General features: G+C 43.3%; 1 protein-coding gene across 3 annotated transcripts in view; it reads left to right on the top strand.

Moving 5' to 3' along the window:
- The window catches only part of PSMA6 (proteasome 20S subunit alpha 6), a 42279-nt gene that overhangs the window by 9451 nt on the left and 20436 nt on the right, over window positions 1-12392 (top strand). The window contains exon 1 of one of the 3 annotated variants that reach the window (XM_031669140.1): window positions 4436-4697. The exons of the other annotated variants lie outside the window; for them this stretch is intronic. Coding sequence (XP_031525000.1) covers window positions 4622-4697 — 76 coding nt within the window. The 5' untranslated portion in view covers window positions 4436-4621. Of the gene's footprint in view, window positions 1-4435; window positions 4698-12392 lie in introns of those variants that run through there. 3 annotated transcript variants of the gene reach the window in all.

Genomic DNA, 12392 nt, shown 5'->3' with positions numbered 1-12392 from the left:
AACCCCTACCTTCCACCTACCTCCACCCCCAGGGGAGAATGTGGGCCTTGCCAAATGGAGGCCCCCAGGAGATTTTCCAAGACTCACGAGATGTCAAGTCATCTCTAAATTTTTTCAAAAAACCAGAAAGTCATTTCAAAAAGCCTAACTTGATGGCCCCACAGAGAGGAAGATCAAACTTTCCACACAGACACAGCAAGTCTGCCACCCAGGCTTGTGTTAGAGCTGCAGTATTGGTACCCAGACATTTCTGAAAGCTCCCTCACCCAGGGGAAAGTCCACCTGAGTGAGTAGTTTAGCTGCTGCCTGGAGCCCGATGGCACATATTCATGAAGTCAGCTTCCAGGGGATTTCCCTTTGTGATGGAATTGGCAAAGGTTTTGTCTTTCTGAAAGATTTCCCAGAGGAATTCATTTGCCTATGTGGAAACATCTCAAATTCTAATATAAAATCTCTGACCTTTTAGGGTTTTGAAATTTGGATCTCTCATTTACTGAGATATCTTTTTGAATAAAAAAAAAACAAACATAATAGAAAACCTAAACAGTGAGAATGCATATTCAACAAATGATCTGAGTGCTTACCTCAGGCTAGGCACTGTTTGGTATTGAGGATACACTGGTGAACAAAACAGATGTGGCTAGTTGGGCATGGTGGCTCATGCCTGTAATCCCAGCATTTTGGGAGGCCGAGGTAGGCGGATCACTTGAGGCCAGGAGTTTGAGACCAAACTGGCCAACATGGCAAAACCCTGTCTCTACTAAAAATACAAAAATTAACCAGGTGTGGTGGTGCATGCCTGTAATTCCAGCTTCTTGGGAGGCTCAGGCATGAGAATCACTTGAACCCAGGAAGCAGAAGTTGCAATGAGCCCAGATCGTGCCACTGCACTCCAGCCTAGGCAACAAAGCGAGACTCCATCTCGAAAAATAAGCCAACAACAACAACAAAAACAGATGTGGCCACCACCCTCAAGGAGCCTGATTTTTAATCCTAGCTTTCAATTTATGTTTGTGTTGAAAATGAAGTTGATTCCTTCCAGGAAGTGTCCTTACGAGTATTAAAATATATACACCATCCAAAATCCTGTGCCCAGCTTAAATATCACAAGAGGGGATGAAGATTTGTTTGAATGTGTGAAATAATTCTCATAGACTGCAGGGTGTGTGATATGTGTGATTCGAAATATCCCATCACAGCCCAGACATGCTGGCTCACACCTGTAATCCCAGCACTTTGGGAGGCCAAGGCAGGAGGATTGCTTAAGCCAAGCTTGTCCAACCCATGACCTGCGGGCCGCATGTGGCCCAGGATGTCTTTCAGTGTGGCCCAACACAAATTTGTAAACATTCTTAAAACATGATGAGATTTTTTTGCAATTTTTTTTTAGCCCATCAGTTATCATTAGTGTTAGTGTAGTTTATGTGTGGCTCCAGACAATTATTCTTCCAATGTGGCCCAGGGAAGCCAAAAGATTGGACACTCCTGGCTTAAGCGTAGGAGTTTGATACCAACTAGTAACTGTCACAAATGGAATTTAAATTCAGATGCAAATAAAAAAGGATGAACTCCTAACTCCCACGCCATAAGGGATTCATTCATTCAACTAATATTTATTGAGCACTTAATATATGCTGGTTATTGTTGAAGTTGCCTGAGCTGTATCAGTGAACAAAACAAAAATCCTTGCCATCGCAGAGGTTAAATTGGAGGTGGGAATGAGGGACAATAAACAGTGAATACATTTATGATTTTTTTTTTTTTTTTTTTTTGAGACAGGGTCTCACTCTATTGCCCAGACTGGAGTGCAGTGGCACGATCTCAGCTCACTGCAACCCCCACCTCCAGGCTCAAGCGATTCTCCTGCCTCAACCTCTCCTGAGTAGCTGGGATTACAGGTGCACACCGTTAATCCATGGCTAATTTTTGTATTTTTAGTAGAGATGGGGTTTCACCATGTTGGCGAGAGTGGTCTTTAACTCCTGACCTCAAATGATCCACCCACCTCAGCCTCCCAAAGTGCTGGGATTACAGGTGTGAGCCACCATACCCAGCCTAAATTTATGAATTATATAACAGAAAGAAAAAAGATACTCAGGAGGCTAAGGCCAAAGGATCCCTCCAGGCCTGGAGTTTGAGGCTGGCCTGGACAATACAGTGAAACCTAGTCTCTAAAAAAATTTTTTTAAACTAGCCAGGAGTGTTGGTGTGCAGCTGCAGTCCCAGCTACTTGGGAGGCTGAGGCCAGCGGATCACTTGAGCACAGGTAGGTGTTCAAGGCTGCAGAGATCATGCCACTGTACTTGTCTGGGTGACAAAGCAATACCCCATTTCAAAAAAAAAAAAAAGCCAGAATAACAGAGCAGGAACAAATGAAGACAGAGGGGGGAAGTATAAGGGAATTAATACTACTGCAAAGTTTTGGCTCTGAAGACTTGGAAAATGTGGTACAAGGGGCGGGAATTGACTTGAGAGGGAGTAGAGGAGATAAGGAGTTCTCTTTTAAACATGTGCGATTTTGAGGTGCCATATGTCTTGATGTGAAAAATATCCCATTGGTAATTAGAGAAGATTCAGCTCCAGAGAAGGGTCCAGCTAGACACCTAAATTTGGGGGACACCAGCATAGAGCTAGCTGTTGAGGCTGTGGGACTAAGTTCATCCTCCTAGCAGCCTTACCAAGAACTCTAACTATGACTATGCAGGCAAACAGTAGAAATTACAGTATACCAGGCTCTTTCAGAGTCTGAGAAGACAAAAGTCTTCAAAAGGTCAAGAGGAGTTGGTCCTGAGAGTAGGGACCTGAACCAGAAGCAAGGGAAAACTTTGATCAGTCCACTTGGGAACTAGCCAGTCCTGGAAAGTACCCTTTGTGCCAGATATGCTGTATGCATTTACCGTTTTCTTAACCATGTTTCAGTTTTGGATTTTTTAGATTAATAAAATTGAAATTAATTTTTAAAAACACTCTTGAGAAACTGGAATTCCCTTCTGAGGGTCTTAGAACATTTTTCCTTTAAAATAGAAAGTGAGTTCAGGAAATACATTAAAGAGGTAAGAATCCCTACTTCAGTATTACAGCAGGCATTACAGTGCCACAAACATTAGTGTATCTTGCCTTCTTTGTACACAAACCATCTGTATCTGGGGAGAAAAACAACTATTCTAACATTATGTTTTGCATTTTATATTCATTAAATAGGAGTGTGCCTTGGGGAAAGTCAAAAGAGGCACAAATTTGCGATTTGAAAAGCCACCTGCTGTTCTCTGGGAGCTACCTCGCCAGCTTGGAATTACTCTCATTAATCCATGCAACACTAGCTGCCATAAGCCCCATCTCTTCAGCTCTAGTTCAGTATTAATCAAGGGTGCTTAACCTCATTCCCCATTACCCGTATTTCAACCTCAGTTCCACTTTCTTTTCTTTCTTTCTTTCTTTTTTTTTTTTTTTTTTTTTGAGATAGATCTTCCTCTGTCGCCCAGGCTGGAGTGCAGTGGCGTGATCATAGCTCACTGCAGCCTGGATCTCCTGGGCTCAAGCCATCCTCCCACCTTAGCCCCCCGAGTAGCTGGGACTACTGGCGTGCGCCACCACGCCCAGCTAATTTTATTTTATTTTTTAGAGACGGGGCCTTCCTATGCTGACCAGGCTGGAGTTCCACTTTCAAGACTAAAAGTTGGCTGGGCACGGTGGCTCACGCCTGTAATCCCAGCACTTTGGGAGGCCGAGGCAGGTGGATCACTTGGGCTCAGCAGTTCGAGAGCTGCCTGACCAACATGGTGAAACCCTGCCTCTACTAAAAATACAAAATTAGCCGGGCGTGGTGGCGCACGCCTGTAATCCCAGCTACTCGGGAGGCTGGTACGGGAGAATCGGTTGAACCCGGGATGGGGAGGTTGCAGTGAGACAAGATCGCGCCATTGCACTCCAGCCTGGGCAACAAGGGCGAAATTCCGTCTCGAAAAAAAAAAAAAAAAGACTAAAAATTGTCGGGGCTGCTGGCCAAAGGAAGATCTTGCCTGGCTGTCAGAAAATAATGTTCTTTCCAGCGGCTACTTGAACCCGCTTCCTTCAGTGCCTAAATTTAACAGCTGCAGCTGCTGCAGCTACTGCAGCTGCAACCTGTTTCCCCCGTAATAGGAACCAAAGTGGAGGGTAAAAGAGGTTAGGAAGAAGGCAAGCCAGCAGTCTGACCAGACACATGATGCATGTAAGAGACTTGTTAATTACACGGACTATTTAAGTCACATTGATAGCCAAATCACTATTCTGGGCCCCCAGGAAGGCTTTTCGTCCTTGCTATTGTCAATTCATTCTCCAGATGAAAGCCTGAAACCGCCACGACCCAAGTTTCACCTCTTCAATCCCCTCAAGAGGCCGGCTTGGCGCAGGCGCACACCTTGGAAGTCACCCCGCCCTCCATCCACCACCCCCGTTGGGGGCGGGGCCTCAGAGCTCAGAACTTGAACTGGCTCCAGAGCCATGAGTTTGGCGTGCAAGAGCGGAAGAAATGCGGCTGATACCCCGGAAGCAGTCGCTGCAACTTCCGGGAGGTGCTTGTACGCCTGGTGCGGGAGCTACGGGACCCAGGGATTGTGTTTGAAGTAGTGCTTCTACCAAGATGTCCCGTGGTTCCAGCGCCGGTTTTGACCGCCACATTACTATTTTTTCACCCGAGGGTCGGCTCTACCAAGTAGGTGAGTGAACCAGGTTCGCCTGTGGTCCACCTGAATTGCCCTGTCATAGTACGGCCTGGAGCGAGCAGACGCGGCCCGAGTTTAGTCTGGGGCCGGAGCTGGGCCGGAGCTGGGAAGGGAGAACGGCTGAGGCTGGATTGAGCTCTGTGGTATTTGCACACGCGTCTGGACGCAGGGATCGGGGGCCTGAAGGCCTGGCTCTCTGCAGGGCGAGCGGCCACACTGTCTAGACCCAATGGAGAGTTAAGGAAGGTAGGGCTGTAATGCCTTATTCCGGCTTCCTGAGGCCCCTTCACTTATTGCACTCTGTGCTGGCGAGGCACAAGGCCTGTTTCTAAAGGGTAATTGATTTCTTAACGTCTCAATTAAAATGCCTCCTCTCCGTTTTCCTTTGTTTGCAGCGTGGACTTCCTGTGGTTAATTCCACACAGGCATTCGGAGCCTGCTGTGTACCAGACACTGCTAGTCCTAGGAGATACAAAGATGAATATTACCCCTCTTCCATACTGAAGCTCACAGCTTAGAGTGTCAGATACGTTAACAAACGGATAACAAAAATTAGAAGTGCCAATTTACAAATATCTACAGAGTTCAAGACATCTTTGGGAAACTGATAGAATGAGTGACTCTCGATTCTAGAGCTGGTCTTGAAATTGGCATCCCCTTTTTACCCACATCTGTTTGAATGCTCCAGTAATTTAAATGCCGGTTCTGAGTTGTAGATGAGGTTCTGTGTACTAGTTTACTGAAGAACACCTGTAGTGGAAAGAAACTATCAGTTACTCGGAATAGGAATGTATTTTGTTGCGTTGAAATGGTGTCAAGGTTTAGGTTATGATTATAAGCCAGACACTTGACCTCCTGCCATAGAGAATTGAGTGTCAGTAGAGCTTGATTTACATCTGGTCCGTGATAGTTTTATTTTTGAATGAGTTCAGTGGCTCCGTGCCTTGCACAGTAATATAATCATCTGTGCTTGGAATCATAAGGAGAGAATTGGTCTGTAAATGATGTTCTCTTCATCTGTAAATTTTAGAAATAAAGATAACTGGGAATGAAACTGCTCAGTGTATTACTGCATAGTGTATATAATGTAGCAAGAAACATCATCATGTTGGATAATTCAATAGCCCTTTTAATTTATCCCCAATTGAAAAACATGATTAAGGATAGAACAAAGAGATAAGTGTATCCTCAAGGAATTTTCGTTTATTGTGTTAAATTCCTGAGTTTTAAATAACTTTCATATATCAGACTACTGCTTTCAGTGTTCTATTCGTGATTTTTAATGTGTGAACAGGAAAAGTCACTCCGAGACCTATACTTTATTTCTGTATACTGTATTGTGAAATCCAGCCATAAAGCATAATCGTTAATGCTTCCCAGATTTGGTGAGTAGAAAGGCTGAACACAGTGTCATTGTGATAGTTTTAAAAGATTTGGAAGAGAACATCTATCTGAAAACAAGTTCATTATCTAGACAGAATTTTTTTTTTTTTTTTTTTGAGACTTTGAGATGGAACTTCTTCACTCTTGTTGCCTAGGCTGGAGTGCAATGGCGCAATCTCGGCTCACTGCAACCCCCGCCGCCCGGGTTCAAGCAATTCTCCTGCCTCAACCTCTTAAGTACTGGGATTACAGGCATGAGCCACGACGCCTGGCTAATTTTGTATTTTTAGTAGAGACAAGGCTTCTCCATGTTGATCTCGAACTCCCGACCTCAGGTGATCTACCCACCTCAGCCTCCCAAAGAGCTGGGATTACAGGCATGAGCACCCGGTCTAGCACCAGCCTAGACAGAATGATTTTAATCTCTGTGAATAACATACTCCCTCTGCTATTCAGGGCATTAATTAGACATTGTTAGGAAAAAGAAAGTGAAAGACTAGTATGAGCAAGCAGTTTAGTGGTGAAGAGTTCAGGCCCTGGAGTTATGCCTGGATTCAAATCTCTGCCCTGCTCCATACTAGCTGATACGGGCACTTGCCAGGCATGTAACCTTAGCCTTAGTTTCTCTTTCCAAAGTTGTGCTCATAATCATTCTTCCTTAAATGGTGTTTTTGAGGATTAAATAAGGCAATGTATGTAGAGTGCTTAACGTGTGCCTGCTGCATAGTAAATGCTCAGTGAATGTTATTAGATGCTTGTTTGATTCTTTGGCCCACTTTGTTTTTCGGTCTATTAGATTGGTACCTCTGTATGGAATATTTCCCTTTTTATGGGTCCCTCCATGCTTAGTTCTCCAGTAAAATATATACATAATCATAATATTCTCAATACTGTCTGTTTATAAACTTTAGAATCCTCCAAAAACAAAGCATGGAAGGATTACAGAATGCAAGTTGTTAACATTGACAGTAGGAAAATAATATTTTTAAAATGGGATGATGGTGAGGGGAGATTAATGAATGGTAAGTATGCTCCTTATCTTCCATACTTGGGACTCAAAAGATAAATGTCTGAAGTTGATATATCAAAAAAATAGAGGTATACATTTAAAGTTATAATGCTTGGCCAGGTGCGGTGCCTCAAGCCTATAATCCCAGCACTTTGGGAGACCGAGGTGGGCTGAGGTTAGAAGTTGAAGACCAGCCTGACCAATATGGTGAAACTCTGTCTCTACTAAAAATACAAAAAATTAGCGCCGGGCGCGGTGGCTCACGCCTGTAATCCTAACACTTTGGGAGGCTGAGGTGGGTGGATCACCTGAGGTCAGGAGTTTGAGAACAGCCTGGCCAATGTGGTGAAAACCCGTCTCTACTAAAAATACAAAAATTAGCAGGGCATGATGGCAGGTGCCTATAATCCCAGCTACTTGGGAGGCTGATGCGGGAGAATCCCTTGAACCCGGGAGGCAGAGGTTGCAGTGAGCCAACATCGTGCCGTTGCACTCCAATCTGGGTGAGAGAGTGAGACTCTGCCTCAAAAAAAAAAAAAAAAAAATTAGCTGCGCGTGCTGGCGTACCTGTAGTCCTAGTTCCTCAGGAAGCTGAGGCGCAAGAATCGCTTGAACCTAGGAGGCGGAGGTTACAGTGAGCCAAGACCATGACACTGCACCTCCTGGCTAGGTGACAGAGCCACACTCTGTCTAAAAAAAAAAAAAAGGTTATAATGCCAATCATAATTATAAACATAATTTATAATTGTTAATAACATTATTGGCAGTGTTTGCTCCCAGGGAGTGGAGAGAAAGACTTTTTCTTTTTTTCTTTTGAGATGGAGTTGCACTCTTATTGCCCAGGCTGGAGTGCAATGGCACGATCTCAGCTCACTGCATTCTCTGCCTCCTGGGTTCAAGCGATTCTCCTGCCTCAGCCTCCCAAGTAGCTGGGATTACAGACATGCGCCACCATGCCTGGCTAATTTTGCAGTTTTAGTAGAGATGGGGTTTCACCATGTTGGTCTGGCTGGTCTTGAACTCCTGACTTCAGGTGATCCGCCCACCTCGGCCTCCTGAAGTGCTGAGGTTACAGGCATGAGCCACTGCTCCCAGCCTGAAATATTTCTCTTAATGTACATATGCAAGTTGTATGTTTGTGCATGTATTCATATGTTAAAAATTGTAGAACACCTAGCTTTGTAATCTACTTTTGGGAATTGCCCAAGTTACTAGAGGGAGGAGGTGTGTTGGGGGGGAATGGGACTCAGGCCCTAGTTGGCCAAGTTCAGCCTGGCTACTTTTAGGCCCTTCTCTTCTGTTTGCTGATCCTTTGCTGGATAGATCTGGCAAAGAAGAGGAGTAGTCATTTGGATTTGCTTGCCAGGTGTATGTGAGCATTGCCTAGTTGCTACAAAGAAGGGAGCATGCTGATAGGGAACTAGAAAGAAATGGACTGGTGGAGACATACTGAAAATAAAATATAGAAGTGTCATTGTGTATTGAAGCCAGAATTCTTGAGTTCAAGTCCTTGCTGCATACCAGCTCTAAGAACTTTTTATCTGTAAAGATAATAACCACCAACCTTATAGGGCTTTAAGGATTTAATTAGTCAATAAGTGTAAAAGCTCTTAAAACATTGCCTGGTGTATATATATAGTAAGCACTCAATTAGTGTTTTCTGGGTTTTTTTGTTTGTTTTTGAGACAGTCTCGCTCTGTCGCCCAGGCTAGAGTGCAATGGCGTGATATCAACTCACTGCAGCCTCCGCCTTCTGGGTTCAAATGATTCTCCTGCCTCAGCCTCCTGAATAGCTGGGATTACAGGCGCCTGCCACCATGCCCGGCTAATTTTTGTATTTTTAGTAGAGGCAGGGTTTCACCATGTTGGCCAGGTTGGTCTTGAACTCCTGACCTTGTGATCCGCCCACCTCTGCCTCCCAAAGTTCTGGGATTAGAAGTGTGAGCCACCATGCCCCACCTTCAATTAGTGTTTTCTGTAGGGGATGCTGTCAAGAAGAAACAAATGGCTGATGTAAATGGAGTCAGAAATTTCACGAATGACTGAGAAGTACTTACCATTTGCCTCTTTTGCAATTGAAAAAGTATTCTTATTTCAAAGCAGTATTTCTCAACCCAGGCTTCTCATGCCCTCCTTGAATCTGATTTGAAATTCATTGCATGTGTGTGCATGCATACACATACATACATACATATGCATATATACATAAATATGTATATAACTACACAAAAAAAGGTGATGGGATCAAATACTGCTGTATTTTCAAACCTCATATTCCCCCTCCCCCAGTGCCAAGATTTCTAATGACCCCACCCCATTGAGGAATCACTGTTCTAAAGAGTAAAAGGTTAAGAGGCACTTTATAGTGAACCACACATCTCAATTATGTAGCCTAAAAGTTTAGGGAAAAGCAAATTAGCAGCTTCAAAAAAATCTTAATAACAAAAGTTTTTTTTTTGCCACACAGCATTGAAATTGAACATGAATATACTTTCCTTGCCCCAGTAGAACATCCCTTGTTTTTTAATAACTAAACTCATAGAATGTGTATCTCTCAATTCGCTTTTATTTTTCAAGCCCATGTTTATATGGAAGAAAATCATATTTACATCCTGAAACTCTACAGCATTCTAAACAAAATTATGGGTGGGAAAAGTCTTAAGTTACATTTCTAATAATTGGTAGGACCTCAGAATCACCTGCAAATGCTTTGCAAAGCCTGATGAGTGACATAAAGGGAATATATATCTCTGCTGTTCTCACAGCCTGAGCTGTGCACACTATGAGCCATTGTCTTGCATTGTGTGCTTGTCCTGAACATTTTGCCACCATGCCTTTTATGTTTAGCCACTGTATTTTTCTAGTATATAAATGAATCCGAGAAAAATTGGGGAAGTGTTGGGGAAAATTGTAGGGAAGGAAACAAAGCAAATAAGATATTACTGTGGAAGTGACATTTCTACATACAGAATAACTGTTTATACCATTTTGTTTGAGCAAGGAAGCAATTTACTTCTTAACCTAATGGTTTGTTGTTGGGTTGAACCGTGAAACTGCATGGTTGTTTTGTAGAACTACAAAAAAAAACTCTTTGACTTTTTTTTAACCTGTAAAAATGGCTGGCAGTTTGTGTGGTTCAATCTAATACTTAGGTATTTTACTATGTATTTAAGATTTAGAAAATTGGGGGCTTGGAGTCGAGTGTAATGCATTATAATTTTTCCCATTTAAAAAATGGAAAATGGGTCTGGGCGTTGTGGCTCACACCTGTAATCCCAGCACTTTGGGAGGCCTAGGCGGGTGGATCTCCTGAGGTCAGGAGTTCGAGACCAGCCTGGCCAACATGGTGAAACCCTGTCTCTACTAAAAATACAAAAATTAGCTGGGTGTGGTGGCAGGCGCCTGTAGACCCAGCTATTAGGGAGGCTGAGACAGGGGAATTGCTTGAGCCTGGGAGGCGGAGGTTGTAGTGAGCTGAGATCACACCACTGCACTCTAGCCTGGGCAACAAAGTAAGACTCCATCTCAAAAAAAGAAAAAGAAAAGGAAAAAAAAAAAGGAAAATGAAAATGGACTATCATTTATTATTTTCTTGCATAATCTTGGACATTCAAGAATATTTTATTCAGTTTTGGGGTTTTGTAAGTTTCCAAAATTTTAGCCCAAACCAAAATATTTGGTGATGTAAATAGTGTTTAAGTACTGTTGCCAACATTTGAATCCTGACTTTAAAAAATACCCTTTTAAAATGCTGCCCCATAAGCTATTATTTTTATCTTTATTTCTTTATTATTATTATTATTATTATTTTGGAGACAGAGTTTCACTCTGTTGCCCAGGCTGGAGTGCAGTGGTGCGATCTTGGATCACTGTAACTTCCAACTCCCTAGTTAACTCAATTATCCTGCCTCAGTCTCCCAAGTAGCTGGGATTACAGGCATGCACCACCATGCCTGGCTAATTTTTGTGTTTTTAGTAGAGACAGAGTTTCACCATGTTGGCCAGGCTGGTCTCAAACTCCTGACCTCAAGTGATCCACCTGCCTTGGCCTCCTGAAGTACTGGGATTATAGGCGTGAGTCACTGCATCCAGCTATTTATTTTTTGAGACAGGGTCTCACTCTATGGCCCAGGCTAGAGTGCAGTGGTGTGATCGTAGCTCACTGTAGCCTCAAACTCGTGCGCTCAAGAAATTCTCCTGCCTCAGCTTCTCAAGTAGCTGGGAGTACAGGTGTATACCAGCATGCTCAGATAACTTTTTATTTTTATTTTTTTTTTTTTTTTTTTTTTTTTTTTGAGATGGAGTCTCACTCTGTCGCCTAGACTGGAGTGTAGTGGCGCAGTCGGCTCACCGCAACCTCTGCCTCCTGGTTTCAAGCAATTCTCCTGCCTCAGCCCCGCTAGTAGCTGGGATTACAGGCACCTGCCACCACGCCTGGCTAATTTTTATATTTTTAGTAGAGACAGGGTTTCACTATGTTGGCTAGGCTGTTCTTGAACTCCTGACCTGAAGTGATCCACCCACCTCAGCCTCCCAAAGTCCCAAAGTGCAGGGATTACAGGCATGAGCCACCACGCCCGGCCTCTTGTTTCCTAATTGGCCTTCATGTACCATAGGTTGTCTGTATCTGCTCTAAGCTGTGATACTACTTTTTACCCTGCTAGTGTTTCTTTAAAAGATAATCTAGGTGTTGTCTCTAGATTCTTTGTTCTGGCAGTTTCCATTTTTCTGGAAATTATTTTAAAACATTTAATGGCAGCAGTGTTAAAATGGGGATTCATTTATACAAGCCTTTATTGAAATTACGGCGCAACTTGATGAGTACTAAATAGTACAAAAAGGGTGCTATAGGAAGTGACTAACTGCCTAGGAGAGCCGGGAAAAGCTTCTCAGAGATGAATTGGCCCAGATGAAGATTAAATAAAGAAATTTGGGGGACCAGTGCATAGATCAGTCAGTGTGGATGGAGTATAGACAGTAACAACTGTAAGAGTAATTATAGCAATATTTTGAAGGGGCTTGAGTACCATGCTAGAGTTTGGACTTTGTTCCATGTGTTTTGGACAGAGCTGGGGGTGGGGGGTGGCTTTAAGAATGGCAGGGTAATTAAGTAATATAATAGAAAAGTTGAGTGTAGAAATGGGATTAGAAAGGGGACTGATGGTTCACACCTGGAATCCCAACACTTTGGGAGGCTAAAGCAGGAGGATTGCTTGAGGCCAGGAGTTCGAGACTAGCCTGCACAAAATAACAAGACCTTGTCTCTGCAGAATATATAAAATGAAATTAGCCAGGTG

This window comes from Papio anubis, chromosome 7 (assembly GCF_008728515.1).
Source record: "Papio anubis isolate 15944 chromosome 7, Panubis1.0, whole genome shotgun sequence".
Classification (NCBI taxonomy): domain Eukaryota; kingdom Metazoa; phylum Chordata; class Mammalia; order Primates; family Cercopithecidae; genus Papio; species Papio anubis.
This window is presented reverse-complemented; position numbering and strand designations above follow the sequence as displayed.